The 25,661-nt window shown below is 39.7% G+C and overlaps 1 protein-coding gene across 5 annotated transcripts in view; it reads left to right on the top strand.

Annotated features, from left to right (window-relative positions):
• FAM149A (family with sequence similarity 149 member A) overlaps positions 1–24,795 on the top strand; it is a 29,826-nt gene extending 5,031 nt beyond the window's left edge. The window contains exons 1-16 of one of the 5 annotated variants that reach the window (XM_030947941.1): positions 4,265–4,312; positions 4,937–5,079; positions 6,418–6,528; positions 7,431–7,563; positions 9,158–9,300; positions 10,064–10,189; positions 10,346–10,522; positions 12,331–12,521; positions 13,912–14,066; positions 15,194–15,297; positions 15,507–15,725; positions 16,038–16,152; positions 16,828–16,956; positions 17,315–17,393; positions 18,221–21,631; positions 24,591–24,795. In XM_030947941.1, the coding sequence (XP_030803801.1) occupies positions 9,215–9,300; positions 10,064–10,189; positions 10,346–10,522; positions 12,331–12,521; positions 13,912–14,066; positions 15,194–15,297; positions 15,507–15,725; positions 16,038–16,152; positions 16,828–16,956; positions 17,315–17,393; positions 18,221–18,294 (1,455 nt within the window). In that variant the 5' untranslated portion in view covers positions 4,265–4,312; positions 4,937–5,079; positions 6,418–6,528; positions 7,431–7,563; positions 9,158–9,214 and the 3' untranslated portion in view covers positions 18,295–21,631; positions 24,591–24,795. Of the gene's footprint in view, positions 1–4,252; positions 4,313–4,629; positions 5,080–6,417; positions 6,529–7,430; positions 7,564–9,157; positions 9,301–10,063; positions 10,190–10,345; positions 10,523–12,330; positions 12,522–13,911; positions 14,067–15,193; positions 15,298–15,506; positions 15,726–16,037; positions 16,153–16,827; positions 16,957–17,314; positions 17,394–18,220; positions 21,632–24,590 lie in introns of those variants that run through there. The other 4 variants (XM_030947940.1, XM_030947942.1, XM_030947944.1 and 1 more) reach the window with 4 other exon arrangements.
• The last annotated feature ends 866 nt before the right edge of the window (positions 24,796–25,661 follow it).

Genomic DNA, 25,661 nt, shown 5'->3' with positions numbered 1-25,661 from the left:
CAAATCATAGTTGGAAAAGCTTTAAATTTGCTTCAGAATTCAATATGAAAATGTCTAATAGAGGCACTGCACTTGATGGAAATGATGGCCTGCTTTCAGTGTTGTCAGTGAGTGATTTACGAAAATAATTACATTCACTTCTTATTTTTCTTCACTCCAGATGAGATAACAAGTGAAAACTTTGACCCTAAGGGGAAGCAGGTCTTGGGTAGAAGAGGTGATTTTGAGTGCACCTAGTGAGCACTCTGTGCAGGAGGTGGCCAGAGGACTGATGAACTGTAGATGTTGATGCAGGCAAGCACAGAGAAACTTTCATGCTTTTGTTCCAATGCTACCTACTTTTTGAAGCAAGTGAGGCTTTTATGTTTATTTACAAATAGAATTTTAGCAACATATGAAGAAAATTGACACTGTGGCAAATTATGGTAATTTTGTCAGATCAAAAAGGTAGACACAGGAAAAACTCACCAAGAGTTCAACTGTACAAATGCTCCCAAGGTAGTTTGATCATCAACATATCAGTAACTCCTACATGGCTTCAAAGACAGTAAATGACATTTTTGTAAGAGGAAAGGGCCAATCCGGTGGTATGATTAAACACTATCAGTGGAAAGACTGATAAAGATTTTTATTTTCATGCTTCAGATATAGTCAGTACTTCATTCATTGATCAATAACCAGATGACTGAAAGCATTGAAACACTTCTGGCAGTGCTCATTAATAAAGATGAGAACAAAATGAAAATTATCTCCAAGTCTGGAGTGACACTCTCAAATGGAGACATGCTATAATTTTGGGAATGTATTTTTGCTAGCTGTCAAGCCTCTTGCATGTTCAGTAAGAGTAATGATAAAGATGTGTTGCTAGAAGCTAAGAAGGTCAACATTTACTGTATTACCTTTCAAGGCAGGTTTTCTTTTTCCTTCTCCTTAATAAGCCATGACATTTCTAAACAAACTAGCCAAACATATTATAACTGCCTTAAAATAATTTACTGCAGAAGGCTAGATGAATGTTCTATTAAATTTCTCATAATTCTGTTTAATTTACATGCACCTACTGGAGTTACGTCAGCTAAACTATTCCTGGGATGCTTTTTCAAGATATGCCACAATGAGTCTGATTTTGAGAAAACTGAGGCACAGGGATTGTAAGCAGGGACAGGCATTGTTGTATTGTTGTCATGTACCTGGATTTTCTTTGTATTGCTGCAGTAAGTGATTAAATGCTGAGCCAAACCGACTGCTTTCATGAGCTGTAAAAGTCACTGGATATGTCTCATAAAAGGTCCAGACTGCTGAAGGAAGAACTTGGTGCTGCTGTATTAACCAAGTGTAAGCCCTGGCACAGTTGTTACAGCAGTCTTCAGATAGTACTACCTCCTCTGGGGTCTGCCAATGACATTCAGTCCTGTCTGTTATACCTGGAAGTTTGTGGTCACTGAAGTTGTTACAAGAGACTAAAAGTGCTTTTCCCAAAGATCCTCTCAATCTTGAAAAAGATGTGTTTTGTCAAGCAGTAGAGGGAGAGCTTAACTTGGCTGACTGCAACTAAGTTGGACAGATGACTACCTGATCTAGAAGGAAAAGGATGTGTATATTTCTTAAGAATTTTGTATTTTCTGTGGTATAAATATTCAACTACAATACTGCAGTGCATGCCTGGAATGTTGTACATTATCAATGTGGAAAGTAGCCATATTGTGTCTGTTTCTTGCTTGCTCTGAAGATGGAGCAGCATTAGCTGGTGAATGTGTGGAAGCATCATTTTGTGCAGTGACAGTTTTTTAGTGATGTTTGCAACAAAGTTTGTATGTTCTGCTCAGTTAACATGATACTGACCAGGAGTGTCTATTCACTTCCAAGAAAATGCCCCTGACAGGTGGGTACTGTGTTGAGTGAGCCTTTTAAAGAGGAATATTTGAGCGGGCTGGATTCGTGGCATAACGCTTCTGTTTGCTATATCACTTCACAGAAGAATGAGAAATAGGCTTTCATGGTAATTGTCCCAGACCAGTTTAAGAAAGATTGGTGTGATTTCAAAATCTGTTTTTCCTGCAGATGTATTTCCACATTTATGCTAGAGAAAGCTTATAGTTTAATTTTTTTTAATATACTCTCACATCAAAGTTTTATAGAAGTCTGGCATACAAATAGTAATGTCTTGGTTTTACAAACCAAGAATGGGATAGACAAACAAGCAGAAAGTGAGAATATGAGTGAAATTAATAAAGAGACCCATTAAGGTTGGAAAAGACCCCTAAATCATTAAGTCCAAGCATTAACCCAGCACTGATGTGTTCTCTATTAAACTGTGTCCCCAGGTGTCACACCTACACTTCCAGGGCTGGTGATTCCACCACTTTCCTGAGCAGCCTACTGCAAGGCTCGACCACCCTGTCAGTGAAGAATATTTTTCTAAGATCCAATCTAAACCTCCTCTGGCACAACTTGAGGCTACTTCTGCTCATCCTGCCACTTGCTACTTGGGAGGAGAGAACAACCCCTAGCTGGTTACAAACTCCTTTCAGGTAGTTGTAGAGAGTGATAAGGTCCCCCTGAACCCTCTTTTTTCTCCAGGTTTAAGTGCCCCATCTGTAAATGGTAGGTTAAAAGATAAAGCACGTCTTGTTATGAGAGCATTATGTGGTTAGTATGTTTACATTTGTTACCAATCATGCTTCTAAAATAGTAAAGAACATGTAAAGATGTGAAATCTAAGAAAATGAATTATTTCAGACAACAAGGCAGCAGCTTAATTAGAAATTAGGATATTATAACTTGTTGGCAAGGGAGCAATGCATAATATTTTCTATTGGGGCTGTGGCTACAAAACAGACTTTGAATCATCTGTTAAAGAGGTCTCATAGCATGTGTGACAGATAATAAAGTTAGCATTTTTCTCTATTAATTGAATTTTCTAAACTCCTTTGGTTGAATGTCTTTTGGCATGTCCTTTATTAGTTCTCCTCAGTTCCAAATTAGAGTGATGGAAGTAGTGTTAATACTAATAATATACTCCTTCACAATTATTTATCCATATAATTATCATTGTGTTGGTTGGAAAGGAAGAAGGGGCTTGGTTTAGAGAAATGCAAATGATATTGTGGGGTTTTGTAGTGGTAAGGTGTGGAGGGGGCCACTGGCTGAATCTTGTTGCTGCAATGACAAAAAAGCCTTCCAAAACGGTTGCACAAAATTTAACTCTTGCTCTCCACTGTGGAAATATAGGAGAAGGTGGAAGGTTAAAATTGCATTTTCTTAACCAGGACATAATTTTCTATTCTAGATTTCATCTGCTTGGATAAGTTTTTCTTAACAAAGCACTCTATTTTTGTGTGTGTGCATGTGTCCAAAGTGTTGGACAAACCTGCTCCTATGAAGAATGATTGCTAAGGACAAGGAAAGTTGTAATTATGCATGCAGTTTCTTAATGATTTACTGACATGGAAGAACGGGCCTTTGAAGAATGTGGAACTTTCCTTACTGAACAGGTTTAAAAAAATATTTTATCATCAGAGAAAAAATTCTAGGCATTTTCTATATGCCTTTCTTAGTGAGCAATATTTTATTTGGTTATGAAACTTTAAATGTCATTTAAATGCTGCTGTTTGATTTCCTGTAAGGTGAGGCTTCATATGTCTTGCTTTTTCAGTCTTAATTTTCAGCATATTTAATGCTGCCTTTATTTTTTTCTCTTTCTTGTATTTTCTTTTTGCTTATAAGCATATCTGTTTCCTCCTTTAAGAGATGCTTTCTGCAAAATACGTAGACACCAGAGTTTTTATGTCCTGGAGCTAGAGATGAATGAAGCTAGTGGATTACTGGAGCTAGTGTAAATCTGCAGCTGACAGTCTATGCTCTGCCCTGGCCCGTGCTAAAGATCGGTGACGTGCACAGAGGTAGTGCGGAGGAGAACTGAATTAACAAGGGAAAATCTTTATGTGGCTGGCCAGCATCGCATAACCATTGTTCATCTACGAAGGCGAGGGAAACCTCCTCTGGTCAGAAAGACCAAGCTCGGCGTTCTTTGGCTGCGTGTTGCGAGGCGAGTAATGGGGATATTGCACCGCTCCCGCCTAGGCTGAGGCTTTAGCTTTTCGTGGGGAGGCCCGGAGGCGTGCGAGGCCTTGCGGCGGGGCGTGGCGCGGCGCGGTGAGCCGCGGGCGCTGCGGGTGGGCGCTGGCAGCGGGCGGTGCCGGCGGTGCCGCCGCCGGGGCGGTGCGAGGGGCGGCCGCCGCGCCCCCATGCGCAGGGCGCGGGGCGCCGGCCCGCGGGGCGGCTGCGGCGGCGAGGGGCTGCTCGTACTGGGGTGAGCGTGGCGGCGGGGCCGGGGGCTGCTCCTCCCGGAGTGAGTGTGGCGGCGGGGCAGAGGGCTGCTCGTCCCGGGGTGAGCGTGGCGGCGGGGCCGGGGGCTGCTCGTCCCGGAGTGAGCGTGGCGGCGGGGCAGGGGGCTGCTCGTCCCGGAGTGAGCGTGGCGGCGGGGCCGGGGGCTGCTCCTCCCGGAGTGAGCGTGGCGGCGGGGCAGAGGGCTGCTCGTCCCGGAGTGAGTGTGGCGGCGGGGCAGGGGGCTGCTCGTCCCGGGGTGAGCGTGGCGGCGGGGCAGGGGACTGCGGCCCGTGGCGGGGCGGTGTCCGTGGCCCGCCTGCCGTCCTGCCGGGGCGGCGAGAGCGCTGCCGCGGTATTGTTGTCCCCGTGTAATGCCCGTCGCTGCAGAGCTTTCGGTGAGCAGCTGGGAGCTGTTCCAGCTTCTGGTGTTCGCTTGCCAGCGCAGGGGAAGTGATGCTATAGATGTGCTGGGAGGGGTTTTTCCTATAGATTTATTTTGTTGCAATAATTTACCGGCGCATCTAAGGGCGTGTGATCCAAGGAGTCAGGAGACGTAGTACAACAACATGCAGTGGAAAAATGTGGCAGAAACACTACTTTGTTCCAGCTCACATCAAGAGAAGAGGACGCAGCCTGAAGTTTTGCCCGGGGAGGTTTAGCTTGGATATTATATGTAAGCAGAAGGTAACAGTAAGTGGTTTCCTCCTCCAGTGATGTTTCATAGGAACCCGACCTGAGCAGTTTGAGCAGGTAAAGAGCGGTGAAGTGTTAAACCTTGGTGGTGGTATTAAGTTGTGGAAAAATACTAAGAGCAAGGGTCAGGTATGAAAAAAAATTGAAAGACCTTATAAGGCTCCCTGAGCGATAAATAATATGGCAAATGTTAGAGAGGGATGTACGCGAACAGAAGGAAACAGCATACTATGTGGAAGATAGACTGTGGGCTCACTGTTGCTTCCTGAGAGATGGATTTTGGTGTTAGGACAAAATGAGACTCAAGTCATGGGACTGGACTTTTATGAATATTCACAGAGCTTCCTGGTGCTTACTGGCCAAAAGCAGATTCCTAGGTAAGAGATAGGATATGAAGTGCAAACACATGGAAATGCTTTCCACTGCTGTTTTACTAGCCTTGAAGAATTTTAAATTTAAGGTCTTCCCTGATGTGAAGTTCAAGCTGATGATAGGTTTTGCTGTTTTCTTAACCAAGACATAGCAGTAGGATGTGTGATGTGGTCCATTTGAGTGGGGAGTTAGATTTTGACATATGTGTCTTTGTAATATGTGTAGTGGAAAGGAAAATATCAGAAAGGATAGAAAGAAGACAGAGCAATCCTAACTGCTGCAGGACCAACCTACAGTTCTTGTCTAAGGAAATGAAGAAAATTCTTGGAACTGTGAGCTGTTTTCTTATAGTTACTCATTCACAAATGTACTTCGATGCAGTCATGCTGCTGTGAGGGTTTTATGGCATGAAAATAGGTGAAACAATCAGTTGTTCTAAGTGCTTCCAAGGAGCACTTCACACATCTGTGTATGTTCGGAAGAGGTGGGTTTAGCATATTAATAACCCAACTGCATGCATCGAAGGTAATATGTAATTATGAACAGTTGGGTAATTATAAACAATTTCCATCTTAAAAAAAAAACAAAATCCCCCGCAAAAAAAAAGCCCCACTCTCCCAATAAAGGAAAAAAACATTCCTTCATTAAACTGTTGTATGGGCAATTACTGATTTGTGCCTTTGCTCTGTTGTTGCGTTAGTGAGGTGCTGATTCATTTGTGTGTGCTTCTTGCAAAGTTTGAAGTGCAAAATCCAAGGAGGATGGCAGTGGAGTAAAGCAAGTCTCCTAGTAAAAGTACATTTTTTTAAACATACTTTTGTAAGTAAGGCAAATAAAAGCTATTTGTTTGCTTCAAGCAAATGTTTGTCTTGATAGATAGGACTGAAAAATTGAAAAATTCAACAGAGTCGTTGTCTTCCTCTTCTTCTCCTTTCCCCTGCCCTCCTCACCACCCCCCCTTCCAGTGGAGATGTGAATTAACCGTATTTAAGATTATAGAATGTTATATTTCTGTGTTTATAGGAAGGGACTGTCCAGAGGTTCCCCAAATCGGTGTCTCTCTGGAAAAAGTGGAGTGTCTCTTCCATCAGTTTTTGCAAGAAATGTTCAAGAAGCCATTGACAATTATAACTGGTATACATGTACTTCTGAAATAATACTTAATTAACTTACTTTTGACTTAGATATTTCCAGATTGGCGTTAATTTTCACTAATCATTCTTCCAGTCATTCTCATGGATAATAACTATTGCACAATGTAATGCAGGATACAAATTGACCTAACCTGCTGTTTAAAGGGTTTGAACTTTATTAATGGTTTGTGATATGGATTTAAGTATTTTAAGACCATAGTGGAGGGCACTGATTCGGTGTGGAAAGGAAATCAGGTTAGTTAACTTTCAAGAAATTTTATTGCAGATGACACTGGTTAGGATTTGCCTGCACATCTAATTACCACTGCTTTCCCTGCACCCTGGGGTGGGTGGTAGCTGGCAGGGACCAGCTAGAACTTTGGGGCCTTGAGTTGCCGTGGCTCAGATTTTAAAGTGCACCAGATTTAGCAACATAAAAAGCACTGCATAGGAACGTGTAAATCACTGCTATTTAAAACATCTGTAGAGATCTTGTGCTTAGTTTTGCAAAAGTTTTCTTGTGGAAGACTTAATGCAAAAGAGGTAAAGAAAGCTTATGTTATCTTTCATCTGTTTTTCATGTGATCTCTAGCTGACATGGAGAAACCAAAATAATTGTTTGAGCTGGAAATATAGATACATGCATATAATTATATTCAAATACATACACGCATTCATATGCATATTTTAGAGTGCCGTACAGTTGCAATGGTCTATATACGTGCAAAAACTTCATATTGTACAAGGAATTGCCTTTGAGGCAGTAAATAGTACTAATAGGAGCATGTATTCACTCTACTTTAAACTATCCACTTGCACCATTTACTTGATTAGTTGCTTTATCTAAAATATGTTTATACAGAAAATACATGTGTTCTTCATTTTAATTTGTCTTCTTTTCAGTGAGACACTTTCATCACTTTCACCTAGTGGTTGCACAACACCCACGGAGCTGAATAATTCTTGGTCTGGAATAAACAGCTGTACTACTAGTTTGTCTACTGAAAGAAGTTCGATTTACTCCTGGAGGGATGATGTATGTCACAGAAACTTTTATATTACCCTTTCTCTAAATATTAATGTGTATATATATATATATCTCTGTGTGTATATATATATATATAGTGTATATATATACACACTAATATATATATATAAGTATATATATATGTAGTATATACTAGTAGAAATACTTGGTTTTTACTGATATTGGACATGCAGCATCTCATCCATAATAGCCTAATGAATAAGTGTATTAATTGAATATTTAAAAAAGAATTTTACTTGCATGTTGGTATTGGTGCAGCTAATGTCTAACAAAGGAAATTGGAATAAAATGATAAATGACAAAGTTTGTGGAAAACAAAGTTGTTTTACTGAAGAAGGTAGGCTTTTGAGTGCAAGCAAATGATAAAACATGTCTTTTCAAACACCATATAGCGCAGGCAATGTCTAAATTGAACTTTTCTCTATGTTTTCAGTTTTGAAGTACATTCATGAACATGCATATAAATTTCCCAGTCTTGGTAAATATTTAGCTCTTACATGAACTCAGTTATTTTTTGTAGATGATGCAAAGAGAGGTCCTACTGTTACAAAGGCTGACCTCTGAGGTGTACCTGGTGCAGGCTGGAAGTTGCAGCATTGCAGTTGCTGCCACTTTCATTTCAGAAAACCTTCTGTGGCTGGTAGTGGTAGTTCTGCCATTCTTTTTGCATAATGCCCTAATCTTTAGGGTACTGACCCTATCTGTCGCTGCCAGCCCTTCAGGAGAAAGCCTGACTCTGGATATTACAGTAACCTGTGTGAGAGTTACTTTCTTGTTCAGTGTGATCCCTTCTGTGGCTTAAAGTGCTTTGAGGCATTCAGCTGGAAGTGAACAAGCATAATTTGGGCCTTGAGTTTTATCAGTTTTTTTTAGTGTATCAAAGTGTCTAATGTCATTACAGACAGTGCCTAGCTGAGGAACCCTCAGCTAAGTGCTTGTCTCCACATCACTGGATAAAATCAGGCATTTCTCTACCATTTTCATTTGCCTTTTTGTTAACCTACTATCTAGTTGCACTGAGTTGTAGGTTCAGTGAAGAAGTATGGAAGGGCATTTCTCACACTGACAGCTGTTTCCTAAGCCTTAGACTAGGTCCACAGGCATAAGCTGCTCCCTCTTTGCCCTTGTAGCTGTTGTACTTAGAAAGGAAGAAGAAGAGCACTTCCTGAAAGAGCAGGGTGCCCTGGGTGCTGGAGATGCAGTGTGTATGCTTCACGTTGGCACAGAGAATAAGCTGGGAGTCTAAACAACTTGTAACCGTTGTGTCTTTTATTCTTTTTTTTTTGATTGGGCTAATTCTAGGCAGCTGTATGTTATATGTTAATGTCAAAGAAATACATTCTTGTAGTTCCTTTTTGCTAAATCAACTTGTTCAGACCAGCTGTATGGGATTTTTTGGGTGTTTGTTTTTTGGGGTTTTTTTTTGCATTGTGGTATATAAATTGTGTCAAAAATATGTAGTCTGAACATGCATTTTGACACGCTCAGCCAAGTTGATTCGTGTTGTTCTGTTCTTTAAATATTACAGAAATTTTAGTATTCGTACATATTTGCTAACAACTATTAACTTTATAATATATAGGAATTTGATAAAGTCAACACACAGAGAGTGCATCAGTTATTTTGGGAGATTGATGAAATGCTGTTTGAAGGAAAAGTGACCTCAAAAACAGAGAACCTGCAGGCAGAATGTGCAGATTGGGTTGAACAATTTCCTCATATAAGGTAAGGAAATTCTTGGTAGTAGTAGCTTAAATCAGTTACCATTGTAATTTGAATTTTTGGGGTACCCTCTTATGGTTTGGGCATCAGCAACATTGTGCATTCAGATCTCTGTCCCTGGGACTGAGCTGTGCCATAGCTGTCAGTCAATCTGGGCAGTGGTGCTTTAGCAACTGATGCCCTTCATTTTGATTAATAAGATGATTGCAGGCAAAGTTGTTCAGAAATTATTTTATTATATAATTTAGTGTAAATTTATTAGAGTTGCTTTTACCTTTTCGCTCTTCCTCTCTACATTATGCATGTCAGAGTTCACACATTTTCTGAACTTTAACTGTAGCCTTAACTTTCCATGTAAACGTTTTTGATTAGCACTTTTACTCACATTGGTGGATACTGGAGTTGGATAAGTGAAGTCACAGCAGATGTTATTTGTCTTCTGCATCCATTTTAAAATGTATCTTACAGAGTTTTTTCATAAGAAAGGAAGTGTGTTTACTTTTGTCTGCCTTTAGAACAATCTAACAAGTTTTACTATTTGCTCTTAAAATTTATGAACTAGAATCTCCTCTTGTGTAAATCAGCTTAACTTTAATGACTTAAATAATAGGCAATATTAAGGTAATACACAAGGCTCTGGCCCCTCAAAGCAGATATAAGTTGTGCTTTTGCATTGCCTACTGTTTGCAGGTGCTTGCATTCTGGATATTTGGGTATGGCTAAGGTTTTCATCTATGACACTGCTTGTTCTCTCCTTTTTATTCAGAGTTCTAGGAAAGCAGCTTCTGGTGCCAAAGGATGAAGGCTTTCAGCATTTTCAGAGCAGAAATGATGCCCATGTAGATACTAAGTGTGTGCCTGGCCTCCTTGAATGTACTGGTCATACAAAAGAGTATGTTAATTTTTAAAAGTTTTCACTTTTGTCTTCCCTCTTCAGAAACATGTAGAAATATTACTTTGGTATTACTGAAACATGTCGGTAAAATTAAATACGTGCTTTCTCCTTTCTTTGAATGTTTAATTCTCATTTTCTTGGTATTTTTTTCAGGCTCTGCATCTCAGGCTCTAAACTGATCCCAACAGTATCTCCAATACATACATCACTGCATTCAAGTTCCAATAGGATTTCTGCTTCAGACTCAGCCACGTATTCCTTCCTGGAAGAAGAAATTTACGATGAGGATGGAAAAATAGAGGAATATCTTGCCTTTGACAACAAGGAACTGTAAATAACAGATATATGTATTTTTGAAGAATGTAATGAAAAAATATCAGTGAACTGAGTCAGGGTTACTAAACTGTGTTTCTCTTCTGTCCCTGTGTTCGGTAGCACAGTAGTCAGGACACTCACTGGGCATGTGGAAGATTTAAATATGTTGTCTTTCTAGTGGTTTAAAGCTCACATTTCCCATTTCAGAGGAATGTCTTAACTAGTTGTTTTGAGGTATTTGATGCATGGAGATTCAATAAAATGAATATTTAATTTTAAGATTGTTTTAATTTTGAGAATGAAGGCATCCCTTCTCCCCAAGTGAGTGCTTGAGCATCAGGGTGTTTAGTGTCATTACCCTGTTTGTACTGTCATTGTCTGCCCTAAGGAGTCTTAAATTCTTTCTGTGCAGAGTACAACAGCTTTGTGAGGAGAGCTGCAGGTTACAGCCTGCATTTAGAGCACTTTTGTGAGCAGCGAGTCATTCAGTCCTCTTCTTGACAGTGCAGCCTAGGTTTCCTGTGAGCTAGTTGAATGTTCCAGCAGTTAGGCTACTGGGTGGATGAAAGATAATCATGTGCTGTTTTCTAAAAGGCCTCTAAAAGGGGAAAGCTTTGGTAGGACTCATTGGGCACAAAGCACAGCTTTTTGTGCTAAGACCTTATTCACACTCAGAACAAAGACTTGGTTGTTCTGAAAACCTGAGGAACCTTTCAGACAGAGACCATTTCAGTGCTCTTTTTGAAAGAGACGGCTGTGATTGCTGCCTTTTTAGGAAGCATTTAGGTTTAAGAATGCTCTCAGTAGTTTTCTCTGTTTTAATAAGTAAACAAACTTAATTTGGGAGGGAGACTTGTCTGAAGGTATGTTTCTCTCTTTTGTCTCCTTCATATGCTTCTTGTTTCCTTCAGTTCTGAGATACCTTGTTCTCCATAACTAAAACATTAGGTGTTATAAAGCCTGACAGGAGAATAGCTTGGTCATTTTGTGAGTTGGACCAATCAGCCACACCTCACATACAGTTAAGAATTATGCAGTGTGGCTTGAGGAAGAAGTGAAGAAGTGACAGAGAAGAGAAAGAGAGGTAGTAGAAACCTGTAGGAATTTGGAAGTATCTTTTTGATCTCAACCCCCCTCCCAAAACCCCCCGTTCCTTGGGAAAAAATACAATGGCATTAAAAAAAAGAAAAAAGTTAAAACATTCTTCCTGAGAGGGTGTACTAGAAGACCAAGTTAGGAGATGTTGCTAAAACATGTTTCCCTAGAAACAGAGGAAATAGAAAAAAAAAATTAAAAGGCGTAGCTGTTCTTACTCTAGGGCATAGGAGGAAGGTATGTGCAAGGCTATGGGCTCTACTATTCTTGTCATACTACAGAAATCCTTTAAAGTTGTTTCATCTTTGATCAGTGGTGGAAAATTGCAGATGTGTGCAGGTACACAGGGCATGCTGAGAAAGAAATTTTCATGTGAGAGTCCTCTTGACAAATACAACAGATGTTGTTGCCTATGTTATTGTAAAAAGCATAGGATTAAATCTCAAATAACTGTGTGCCACATACAAAACTTTTTCCTAGACCTGTAGATCTTTCTGTTGTAATGCCCTAATGGGATTTTTAAATTTTTCAATGGCAAGCAAATGAAAAAGAAATCAGTATATGTATTTGATAGGTTCTCTTCCTTTAGGTGAATTTGGTTTGAATTTTTTGGTTATCTCCAGCTGACTGCCTTTTCTTCCATATGTATGTTTCTCTATTGAAGGAGGGGGCGGGGGGGGGGAAGTCAATTCCCATGGGAATTCTTTTGAATTTGTTTCCTTTATTAGTGAGGATGAGATTTGGGAACAAAAGAAAATGCGTCTTTCTGAGAAGAGGTGTAAGCGTGGCATTCCCCCTGTTTCTCCCAATGCCTGTATCAAAGATGCTGTGGCTTCTGAAGTGTTTGATCATATCTGGAGCAATGTCATTGGAATATTGGAGGAACTGATTAAAAAAAATTGGGAAACTAGTATCCCAGGTATTTGATATTTTCATTTGAAAATACAGTATTTGTTGAATCTAATTCAGAAAAGTCATCCTTCCCTATCTGCTTAAATTAAGCAAATATTCCAAGCTTTAGTTAAGATAACCAGTGCTGTAGAACTGTAACATATGTAATGCCTTGCCACAAGAATGTGTGCACACACATGCACCTAAAATAAAATTTTCTTTCTAATTTTCAGGGAGTTTTGTATGAGACGTGTAAAAAGAAAAATACTGAAATAGCTTCATTGCAAGAGAGCGTGTTTTAAAAAACAAAAATATTAATCACTGGCTTGAAGATGCAATTTAATGCTGTTAGTCATCATTAGTCAGGGGATTACTGACAATGTGATCTGGAACCTAGGGATTTGAGTCTCCTAGTCCTTGTTGTTTAAGCTTTAGAACCCTTGGGTGGTCAGAATGTTAAAGTGAGACAGACAGTCTTACTGTCCGATGTGCAGGAGTTCATGACTTGACTATAGGAGGAAGAAAAGGTGACATGTGTAATTTTATTTTATGTTTTCATATTCTAACAGACTGTAGTGAGGAAAAGAAAAAGCTAGGAAAAATAAGTAGAAGTGAAAATCTATTTAGTGTGCATGTGTTATCTCTGGAGACTGAGGGGAATTTCAGTTCTGGCAATGTATTTTAAAAGGACAGAAGTAACAGAAGAATAACTGACGGTGGGTCTTGGAAGTTTCCTGTAATGTAAGGTGCACTTGACCTCAAATTTAAGAATACAACAAAGTAAGAAATGGCAAAATTTTTCTGAATGCTTGCAGCATCAGAACTTAACATTTCAAGTTTTTCTGTAATTTAAAAGTTCTTTTGACAGTGCAGGTGGATTGTTTAGCTCTCTGTATTATAGTTTAGGGAGGATCATTTAGCAATATTATGATAGGCTTGCCCTTTTATATTTTAAAGGTCATATAGCTAGTATTTAAACTAGGAAGGAAAATAATTTGGGTTTATAATAGAAATAAGATGGTAACATATACCCAAAATAAAACAGTGCTGTCAGACGAGGCTGGTATCAATAGAATTTTTATTTGATATAGATATATATTTTTTTTTTTTTACTACTTAGAAAGGAAAAGCTCTGGGGACTTTTAGACAACATTTCAAATGTCTTAGCTGTATTTTCTTAAACAGCCTCCAAATCTACCTGTATAGGCCAGCTTGTATATCAGTGTCAGAGACAGCAAAGACAAATGGAAATGCTTTCAAAAACTCATAATATATGTTAGATTTTAAAATAGCATGGAAATATAAAGCTATGTGCAACTCTTTATTTACTGTGTCATATTGCTTGAACCCCAAGAAATGATGGCTGGTAAACATAGAAAATACTTCTCATTCCCTCTACTTTTTTTGCTGTTGTGCAGAGTGTGACCAACAAATAGAAAAACTGAAAACTGTTACAGCAAAATTGCTGCATTTGCCAGCCATTCATATTACAGCAGATGCTGGGACCATTCCTCTTCCCAGAGGCTCTGAAGCACAAAGTGTATCTTTTGGGGCTCATTCAGTTTCATCACAGGTAAAAATAAAGCAAACCTTTCTGTCAAATGTTCTTTTTTTCGTCAAACCTTGGACAGTCTTGATTGAAACTTGAAAAGGCTCTTTTTCTTTATTTCCTCTGTTTTTCTTTTTTTTCTTCTTTATACCAATTAGGGGTAGTTTAAGTAATCTGATTTAAAATGAGGTTTAATTCAATGTTCATTTTTTGTTTATTGTCAATTGTTTTTCTTTGGTGGTTCTTAAAGGTACAATTTACCTCTAAGGTATTGCTGCCATTGATTTGCAAAGTCTTGTTAAATTCTATTCTGTCCTTAAAAATTAATTATGCTTTTATCGTGATCCAGTAATTTCTTCATGCTAGAATTAAGAAGATAAACTGAGATGTGAAGTTGCAATTTGAAGTGCTTTTCTCGCAACACTGCGAGTTTCAGACTCTCCCATTCCTTCTCATTTTCTTTGCATCTTGTGCGAGGGGATTCTGCAGTACATGCACTAGCACACTGGCACTAGGTCTTACCTGTCTTTGTAGAAGCTCATGCTTATATTGATAAAATGTCCTATTTTGTCCTCCTTGCTGTCTCCTCCCTCTGTCTCCTGATTAGTGTATTGCACATTTGTTTCCTTTTTCAGCCACTGCTTCTGTTTGTGGTTTTTTTTTTTCTCCTGTCTCTCACTACTGAGTTCAAGTGACTTAATTTTCTTCCATTGGCTCTTTTTCCATGCTTGCTAAACAGTGAGATAAGGAACACAGGAAAGATAGCACAGCAGTCTTGGTTCTCCCCATGGGTGTGCTTTGTTCTGTTACAGTCCCAGCAGCCAGGAGAAGTAAAATGCTTTGATAAATCATGCCCCTGTGCTGAGGGAAAATGAAAAGTTTGAAGAATCAATCTTTGGCTTCAACTGAAATTTATATTGTAAATCAAGTTGCAATTCAGTAACTAAATTACACAAATATTGTTTATAAAAACATGTTGAAGATAAGCAAAAGAAAAAACATTGTTGCCCCATCTACTCCTGAGAATTATACTGAACCATCTTAAAAGGAACTATAAATAAAAAACAAGTAAAATACCTCTTAACTATGTGCTTTTTGAGATCTTCCTTCTAAAAAAGTAAAGGTTAACACATAGTTGTTGCTTTTAATAGGTTTACCGTTTCTCCAGCAACTTCTGTAGTGATCTCAGTGGTGTGATGACAATTCAAGCAAAACCACTCCAACAGAGGCATGCTGCTGTGGCAGAAAAAAAACAGTAGGTGGCATTGACATTTTAAAAATATGACATAATTCACAATATGTAAAAATTTTTTTTACAATTAGAAAAAAAATGGTAAAAAAGGCAGTGATCTTGTGTGATCTTGTGATCACTGATATGATAGTAATTTGCAGAGGTAGAAATGATGCACTGTTAAACCCTTGTATTTCTTGATCCTAATTCCTTATTTCTTTTTCTTTCCCTAGGAATGAGCAAGAAGACAAACAGCATACCAGTACCTCCAGCACTCCAAATTCAGCACATGCTAGGTTGGGGAGAATTTCTGATAACAGTGTTCTCTCACCATCTCCAGCTCTGCTGGCATCTTCTAGGAAAGTACCAAGGTTACCTTCTCTCACCTCTGACCATCCCTGCTCGGAAGTTCCTAATATGCACAATGATGAAATCCGTAAAGGAAAAAAAAAGTGAGTTTTAAATTTTATTCTTTTCTCAGAACTTTACTGAAATTTCACCACTGAAGGATTTTGAAAAATACTTGAGAACTAACCCATGATTTATAATTAATTGTAGAATTCAGAGGGAAGAAGAAACAAGCAGAGCCATGATTGGTTTTGAGGAAAGGCATTTGTTCTACTTCTTAATTGCTGTATTAGGCACTGTTACTTTCTGTAGCTGAGCTTTATAAAGAAATGTACTACTTAATAATTTCATATTACTTCAATGAAGAAGTGTGTAATGTGAATGCTCCTAAAAGAGGAATCCTTAAAATTCTGTAGGGGTGGCAGCAGTTTATGCTCTGCTCGTGCGCCTGCGACCCGGAACAAGTTACCACCAATAAACTCCGAGACTGTTGAACAGCGTGTTTCAGTACCTCGAATGCAGCAGAGCCCTGTAAGTTGTGTTCGTTATTTAACCAGTGAAGAACTTCAAGCTATTTAGAAATAAATTATGCTATGTCACTTGTTGAAGTGAGTGAGTTTACAGCTTGTGTTGGTTTGTATTTAATACATAGTTTTAACGTGCTAATATGTGTTACATTGGAGTGCAATTGCAATGCAAGAGGAGGCAGTTCAAAACCTTAGGTCACAGACAGATCATAGTGGAAAGACTTGTCTGACAACAGAAAAATCTGGTTAAAAAAAAAAGATAAAAAGAACCAACCAACAAGATGACAAGATAGTAACCTTGCTTTTCTATGCATCTGGATTTAAATAGCTCTTTTCATTGTTTTATTCACTAATGTTAGGTTGTAGGAATTAGAATACTATGCTGACTGAAGTGGAAAAGGCTAATAACTGAAAAAAGCCAGATCTTATATTGGCTAGTTTTGTTGAGGCAGTAATAAATCACCAGAATGAAAGTAAATTAGCATGTTGATATATTGATATGCCAACATAGAAACAGTCTTGCATCTGTTTAAAAAACAGGCAACACTTAAATTTGTGCTTTTGGTTATTGAAAACATGTTTTTCTTACCTTCTTGTAAACTTTTGTATGTCAACAGAAAAAAATATTTTAACTTACTCAATTGCTGCATTCTCTTAATGCTCTTCTTAATTTTCTCAGCACCAAGAACGATATACTCATAGCAGAGTGTCAAGTGCAGTAGCTGGCAGGGCAGAGCAACAGCCACTCAGAGAAAGAACTGTTACTGTTGATCAATTTTCAAGACCCAACACAACTCATACATTCAGGGTATGTTATAGTGTAAGGGGAGACATGGAAAAAGGGAGGAGGTTTTCTTTCATGCCTGCTGTTGGTTTACAGAAGGTCTCATTTCTGAGCCTCCTGACTTCTGATGTACAGGGATTCCTGCTATCTGTAGAGAGGATGATGCTAAAAGTCTTGGGGCGGGTGTGGTACTGTTGTATGAAGAATTTTTTTTCAGGTTTTGAGGGGGTGTGTGTGCTAGAAGTGTGCAGTTTTAGTGCTGTGTTGAGCTTTGCACTTTGGTAGGATCCAGTCTGCTGGACTAGATCGTAAAACCATAATCAATCTCTTTCTGTAGATAAGTGTATCTCACTAGCTAAGAGTATGTCTTTCCTTTTTACAGAGAGACACACCTCAGAAGTCACTGACTCCTGTGGATTTTGCTAATCACAGAAGGACTGGTCAAGGATTTTTGATTACAGGTAGGCAAAGGAGAATGACTTGAAAGGTAAAAGGCCAACAAAACTTATTAACCCATCATACTGTCAAAAAGTCTAGTGTCTAGGAAGAGCCATCTCAGCATAAAAGAACAACAGGTTTTCTTGGCAGGATCTTTTGAGTTTGGTTTTGAAGTTTCTTCTCACTTGTTCTGAGGTAGTCCTAACTCTTATGGGTAGGAATCCTGTGAATCTTCTTTTTCTTGTTATGACATGAAAGGGAAAGGGAAGAGGAAAAAGATTCAGTCTCATAATCTCATCTTTTTTTTTTTTTTAGCATTTTGACATATTTACAACAATAGCAAGAGTATGTGGTGTACTGGCAAGATACTTTTGCAGCTCCTAGAGTAGTACCACACTTGCATGCTTGTGAACTGCTAATGACAAATTTTATTTTAGGTCTGAAATTAATATACTTCTTTTCTGTAGAAAAAGTAGATTTGAAAATGTGCATTTTAAATAAAAATATAAAGCTCTCATAAAAAACAAATTAGTATTGATTTGCATCTCTGTCTTGAATTTACAGCCCCAAAAAAAGAGAGCAACCTTCAGTAGCTCTTTGTTTTATTTTTACAATAAAGCTGACTAGCTAGGTTCCTGGTGTTCTTAAAAGTTCTTAAAAGTAATCTTTACTTGTTTGGAAGTTCCTTGAGTTTAAATAATTATATCATTGACAAAATTATGTAACAGGTGATGTAAGAATAAGGGCAGGTTAGCAAATATTGATCTGAGCACATTGGTGGAGGTAATTCATATATAATCCTGGAAACTTGCAGAAACTACAACAATTAGCAATATTTTATATTTTTCAGGCTCACAGAATTACTCCAGATCCTTTCAGAGAAATCCTCCAAACTCAAAGAAGAGATTTCAAATTGCTTCGTAACCTGTTTTAGGAAGAAACGAAACCCTCTGCCCTGATTGAAAGACTGAACACTAAATTTGCCACTTAGTATCTTGTGTAACAAAGAAGGTGCGCATATGCTGGTGTCTGCTGAACCTTGCAGTCCTCAGGATGCCTGCATTGCCTTCTTTTAAAATTATTTGACCAGAGCTTAGATTAACAATTATAGCAAAAGGAAATAAATGGTTGAGGTGTCTACTCTGCAGTATCAAGAGACTGTGGCTGCACTTTCTTCTCAGGCATTCCTCCTTTTTATGCCTTTCCTAGTGAATTGTTTTTCTACCTATCAAATAAGATACATTTAGAATACAAGGTAGTGTTCCCACTTTTTTGTTTCCTTAAAGACGTTCTAGTCTATCTAAATATTAGTCATATATAAAATTTATACTTTTAAACAGAAGTTTGCAGTACTTCCTCTTTAACTGCTGTTTTAACATTTCTCCATTTTTCAGTCTGTCTGCTTATTATTATATTTTATCTCTTGCAAATATTATCTGTACTAACCTTTTTTTCTTCCTTTAATTCTTTCAAAATCTCATTTATTGCTGTTCTGATCACCAGTAACTGCAGGAACTGCAGGGATAAACTTGTTTACAGCAAGTAATGTTTTTCCTGCCAAGCCAAGTATTTATAGATGCTGAGCAATTGAACCACATGCTTGCAAATCTGTAAGACCATTCCCACTTTTTGCGATTTCTTGCACAAATGAAGAGAAGAACAGAACAATAAGCTTCTGGGGCTTAAAAAGACAGATTTGCTAATTACTAGAGCAGCAATGGATTGCTCTCAGGTGGCAAGAGAGAGGAAGAGGGATGTTTACTATCTACCAGAAGTATTTTAACACTTATCCCTTTTGGTCAATGTTTGGGCACCTGACAATCACTCGTCATCTTACATCCTGTTAATCATGTAGACTCATTCCAGGTTGGAAGGGACCTCAAGGATCATGTGGTCCAGTCTTTGCTGGTGAAAGCACAGTCTGGATGAGTCACCATCACCCTGTCCTGCCAAATCTTAAGTCTCCAATGCTTAAGTCTCCACCACTTGCCACATAATGGAGAGATTATTCCAAAGGCTGATTATTCTCGTTGTGAAAAGTTTTCTCTTGTGTCCAGTTGGAATCTTCCCAAGCGTAACTTGCACATATCACTCCTCACTTTTCCATAAGACTCCTTATGAAAAGGGAATGTCCATCTTAGTAGACACCCTTTAAATACAGGAACATGGTAATAAGGTGTGCCTAAGCTTATTTTCTCCCAGCTGGAGGAGTCCAGTTTTCTCAGCCTTTCCTCATGTGACAGGCTACCCAGTAATTGGGTCAACTTTGTTGCCCTTTACTGCACCTTCTCCACCCTGTCCACATCTTTCTTGTATAGCAGGGACCAAAACTGAACACAATATTCAGATGTGGCCTGATCAGAACTGAGTAGAATGGCATAGTTACTTTATATCTCCTGGCGTTGATGGAGCCAAGTCTTGTATTGGCTTTCTTTGCTACAGCAACAAACTGTTTGCTCACACTGAACTGCTTGTCCACCAGCACCTCCAGGTCCCTTTCCGTAGAGCTGTTCCTTAGCCAGACAGATCCCCAGCCTGTGCTGCTCTCCTGGATTGTTTTTCCATGTGCAGGACCTTATATTTGTCCTTACTGAACTTCATAAGGCTCTTGTTAGCCTAATTTTTCAGCCTGTCCAGGTATTCCTGCAGGCTGGCTCCTACTTCCAAAGTGTCCACTGCCTCACTCTGTTGGTATCACTGACAAACTTCATCTGGGTACACTGGATCCCATAATCCAAACCACTGATGAAGATACTAAACAGCCTTGGGCCCAGTATTGTTCCTGGGGGACTCCACTTGTGGCAGTTGCCAGAGTGAGAGGGAACAATTTACCACCACCCAGGTGTGGCTGGGCAGCCAGTTTCCAACCCACTGCATGGATCACAGATCCACACCATCACATACACATTTCTGTGGGAGGAGGCCATGGGAAACCATATCAAAAGCCTTGGAGATATCCGGGTAGACAACGTTCACTGCAGGCTCCACATCAGCCAAGCAGGTTCATTTGTTGTAAGAGGCAATCAGGTTTGTCAAGCAAAATTTGTGCTTGGTCAATCTGTGCTGGCTTTTCCTAATCATGGGCTCCATTTGACTTGTAACAGCACCCAGGAAAATTTTTTCCATAGGTTTCCCTGGGAGTGAAGTAATACAGATGGGCCTATAGTTTTCTGGGTCCTCTCTGAAGTCCTTGTAGACAGGAGTGACATTAGCCTTCTTTTAGTCTTCTTGGATGTCCCCCAAATACCACAACTCAAAAATTATGGAGAGTGGTCTCACAGCTATATTGGCCAACTTTCCTTGGTTGGATGCTGTCAGAGCACATCGATGTGTAGAGGTCAAGCTCCTTTAATAGTTCACACACCAACCCTTCCTTCACAGATACTGGGTCTGTGTTTGCATCAGCCAGGATTTTTTCTCAAGGCCTGGAGCTGATGGAAGGACAAGGGTGAAGAAAGTGCTGAGTACCTCTGCCTTTCAGCCTTGTTGGTGACTAATTAATCTCTCCTGTTAAACAGCAGGAAAATACTTTCCTTCTGTTTCCTCTTGTTTACATACCTGTCCTGGTTTCACCTGGCATAGAATTTATTTTCATCCTTGTACCTGGCACAGTGCTGTGTTTTAAATTGAGAATAATGTTGATTACACCCTAATGTTTTAGTTCCTGCTAAGTTGTGTTTGCCCAACAGCAAAGACTTTTCAGTGCTCCATGCTCTGCCAGTGACAGGCTCCACAAGAAGCTGTGAGAGGGCATGGTTAGGACAGCGGACCACAACTGATCAAAGGGATATTCCGTACCACAGAAGGCCCTGCTCAGTACATGAACTGGGGTGGGGGGTGGCTGGAAGGGACCTGTTGCTGCTTGGGGCTGGACTGAGGTCAGTGGGTGGTAAGGATTGTTTTGTGTAATTGCTTGTGTTTCTTAGGTTTTGTTCCTCTCTCTGCTTTTCCTGTTTTCATTTCACTTTATTGTAATTCAATCATTAAAATTTTCTTTTCTCAAGCCATGGGTTTTATTTTTTTCTTGATACTCTACTCTGTTCCACTGGGGTGGAGTGTATGCATGGTACTTCGTCATGGTCTAAGCCATAATAGTACTTGAAGAACTCTTGTAGTTTTTGACATCTCACAAAAATCCATTTGAGCTGAGGTTTTGCTTTTCTAACTTCATCTCTGCACACTCTTGCCATGGCCTTATGCTTACTTGGATGTTGTCCTGAAACCCAGAAGAAGATTCACAGAGAACTGGACAAGGTGTTTGGTAAGTTTTTCATTCCTCCTTTATCAAGATTGAAGAAATTGAGATAGGAATGCACCGTGTGGCCATTCTAGGGTTTTAAGTAGCCAGAGGTGGCTGGAATGGGTGCTAGAATGTCTGCAGGAGAGAGTACTTAGAAAGTTTTCCAGGTAAAGGGTAGGGTTTTTCTCTTTTTTATTTTATGGTAAAGCAGTTATAGATAGCCACCTATTTGCTGTTTTGATCCTTCTTCCTTTCCCCTTTCTCCTAGGTGAAGGATAACATTATTGAATGGTGTAAATATTCCTGTTATAACTTGTGCCCTAACAAGATTTTCTCTGACCTGGAGGAGTTTAGTCCTGAGTGATTCTTCCCTGAACATTATAAGGAAAAGCACCTGTATAGTTTCCAAATATTTAATGTTGTTGACAGTTTTCATGCATCCATCACTTTGTAACTGACATTTCTGGTCTCACTAGGAGCTGATGTGAAGGACATTTCACCCCTATTTTCCCTTTCAGTCTTGTGATTGTTTCATGGTAAGCTTATCAGCTGAGTGTAGATGTCATGGTGTCAGTAGCAGGGCTGCTACTGGGGTGGCCTCTCTGAGAAAAGGCTAGAGAGGAGAACACAGTTCCTGCTGGCTCCACTCTGGATCCACTGCAGGACACAGCTGAGCTAAGCAGCTAAGCCAGTGGCACTTCAATGAAAAAGTATTTACAAGTGTACAAAAAAATGCTAAACAGACAGAGAAGTGTGGGGAGGGAAAAGAGAGGGAAACAGCAGCGCAAACAACAAGCTCTGAAGGAGGAGGAGGGAGTGTCCAGGCTCCAGAGCAGAGATTCCTCAGCAGCATGTGGAGAAACTGTGCTGGAGTAGGAGAAAAGAGTGATGAGGGAGCAGCAAAGAGGAACTTTTGTCTTTGTTTTTAGCTTCCTCTATATCTGTTTTTAATTGCCTATAAATTAAATTGAATATCCAAATTTGGCTCTGTTTTGCCCATGATGGTAACCATTAAGCAATCTTTCAGTCTATTTTGGCTCATAAACTTTTGTGTCCTGTTGAGGGAGGGGAGTGAATGGGGTGTCTGACTGCTGGCCAAGGCTAACCCACCACAGCTTCTACGAGGATGTACAGCTATGACTGTGTTATGTGCACGCACATGAAATGTGGACAAAGAACTTCCTAGAGCAAATACTGATACCAAATCTTCCATGCTGCAAGAACACAGGTAGCAGATTTGCAGTGCTGTGCTTCTGTGTCCCACAAGTTTTTCCTGTCTTTAAATTCCCCTGTTTATTCATTCTTCATGACTTCGGCTCACTTCATGTAGTGTGTTGTATGCTGCTAAATGCTTTCTTTAAACTTGCTGGAGTTTAGCAAGGAGGAGGCCCTGTACAATCTAGCCAAATCACAGAAAAGTGGGTAGAGTCTTCACTTGTGGCCTTGGAGGAGTTGTGATCATCCAGCTTGGGAGTGTGCACTTTCCTAGAAAAATTGATGAATAAACACAAGTGTGATGCTCCGGTAGCTACTTAGTGTTAATTGTCTATTAGTTATGCAAACATAACTAAAACCTTATCAGAATTTTGGTGAAGCAGTAGTCTGTGTTCTGGGGCATGAGTGGTGGTCTCTGCTATTGTAAGTCACATTTTTATCCTGGTAGGGAAGATTATGATTTCTTAGCAGGCAGGCTTTTGTATTCTGTTGGGGATAATTCATTAATGCAAAATGTCTTGTAGTGAAGGAACTAAACAGTTGCTGCTGTACAGTGAACACCAGGTTGTAGAAACCAGGCAAGGTATGCTTGATGGAGGTGGCATCAAACCAGTCGTTGTCTCTGAAAAACAGCTCTTGGAGGCCTAGATTTTGGGTATGAAGCTTCAGTACCCTTGTTTGGGCATGAAATTTAGTATCAGGCCCTAAAATTCCTCTCTGAGGACTGGTGAGATCTCTGAGCTCTCCACCGGTCCAGCTGATGACATATTTTGAAATGGAGACATACTGTGTTATGTTTTCTTTATCTAGGTGATGGCTATTGATGTCTACAAATAGCCTCTTTATTTTAGAGTAGCTTTTTGCACAAGGGTTAATCATGTTGCAATGGTGTGTGTTTAGAAAAAGAGAAGCTCTTGTTAAGAAAGCCTTTCTTGAGAAAAAAACCAGTTTTTCAGAATGGGTTGTGTACTTTTCTGTCCAGCTTGGCTGCTGAACTATTCAGCTTGGCTGCTGAACTATTCAGCTTGGCTGCTGAGGTCAGCTATGTTCTGCAGTGGATCCAGAGTGGAGCCGGCAGGAACCGCCCCCCATCCCTGTTGTCTCAGATCTGCTTTAGACTTGCTTTACTTCTTTTTGTTTTGTTTTGTTTTGTTTTGTTTTCTTGCTGCTAATGATGATTTTATTAGTTTTTCTTATTGAAGAATCCAGGCTTTATTCTAGGGACCAGCAGAAGCCTGTGTTATGATTGTGTTTCATGGCTGACACAGCTGCTTAACAGGTGCTTGTCTTCTGCCAGAACAGGTAGATAGGCTTCCACTTAGGCAAGAGGGTGAAGAAGAGCAGGTTTGCACTGTTACAAGCATTTGTAAAAATAAAGATTCACTAACCAGTGGAGTGCTCACAGAAATCCAGCACTGAACAATAGCTCTCAGGGTAAAAAAGAAATGCTGGTAGAAAACTCATTTCCTACAGAACATCCTCCAAGTTTTGTTATGATTCCAAGTCTTGGTGACATAATTAGGCCTCAAAGATGCTAGACCTCTCATTTCTTGTTTCTTGGGTATATATCTTTTGTGTCTCATTCCAGTGTTTCTGCTGCCTTTTATTAACATCATCACCGTTGCCAGCTGCTGGCAGGACGCTGCAATGTTTGCATTGCAGTGTTCCCTACTGCTTTTCCAATGCCTTTCCACCTTCTCCTTGCTGTTTCACAGGGTTTTTTTTTTTGTTTTTAGTGTTTGGGTTTTTTTTGTTTTTCCTGTAGAAGGAGTAATCAGCAGTCAGAAGTACAGATTTGTGACTCAGGAGCACAAATAGCCACTTCCTCTAATTATTGGTGCAATTAAGGCAACAAGCTGCAAGACTTTTTGTAAATATGAGAGTATAATTATTCAGCTGATCTCCATGTTAAAAATACAAAAGGTGAGTCTCTTTGTCTCTGTGTACTTGCTTCCTTCCTAGGTTGTCACCTGAACAAAAGATGGGACTGATGATTGTCTAACTTGCTTATATGTTTGCAAGACTGGGTATATATCTGCTGCTTTCTGTCACAAGACATTGCAAATAACAGCAAGAATTGGAAAGTTCATTTCTAGCTGTTTACTGTGCAGAAAGATATAACAGTCAGCATTTATGATAAAGTTTCTGCTGGGAGATTGCAAGAACAAAGTGCCAAAATTTACACCCCTCTGATGCCAAGGGTCACAGGAACTTACTTAACTTCTGATTTTCTGAGCTTTCTGTTTGTGCTTTTTTTATCTTAGTTGTTTTGTTTATGCTATTTGTTGATTTGCTAAAAATGCTTTTGCAGTCAGTGCTGTCTTTTTTGGTACAAAGCAAAGAAGATAAATGTGATTATGTCCATAGGCACACATCATTTGTGCTTTATTTGGGGGGTGAAGTTTTGTGAATTAGCTGTGAACCGTGCTGCCTCTACCAAAAATTCTGTTTGACCAAAAAGTTTCTGAGCACCCACTTTGAGAAACAGATGCTGAGTAGCCCTGCAGCAGTGAGAAGAGACCCTGTATCCTCCTGAGGCAGGAGGGGCAGCAGTGTATATGGTGGGTTTAGTACTGTGAGTACCCAGGCACTTTGCAAGTTGGGGCACAGGTGCTGGTGCTGCCCGTTGTTTTACTGGCACCCTTTAGCCTGTGCCTGAGCATTCAACGAGATCAGTAAAGGCCATTTGAGCTGAGAAGCATCAGTGTGCTTTGCAGTGCTGCTTTTGATCAGGGGTCTTTGTGGGCTTTGGATTTTGTAACCCTTTGAAGCAATCAAACCAGCTGAAAAAAGGGTATTCTCCATCTGGCCATTCAGTTATCGTGTTGGACAGCAC

This window comes from Camarhynchus parvulus, chromosome 4 (assembly GCF_901933205.1).
Source record: "Camarhynchus parvulus chromosome 4, STF_HiC, whole genome shotgun sequence".
Lineage (NCBI taxonomy): Eukaryota > Metazoa > Chordata > Aves > Passeriformes > Thraupidae > Camarhynchus > Camarhynchus parvulus.
The sequence above is the reverse complement of the archived record's forward strand: the minus strand, read 5'-3'. Positions and strand labels throughout refer to the sequence as shown.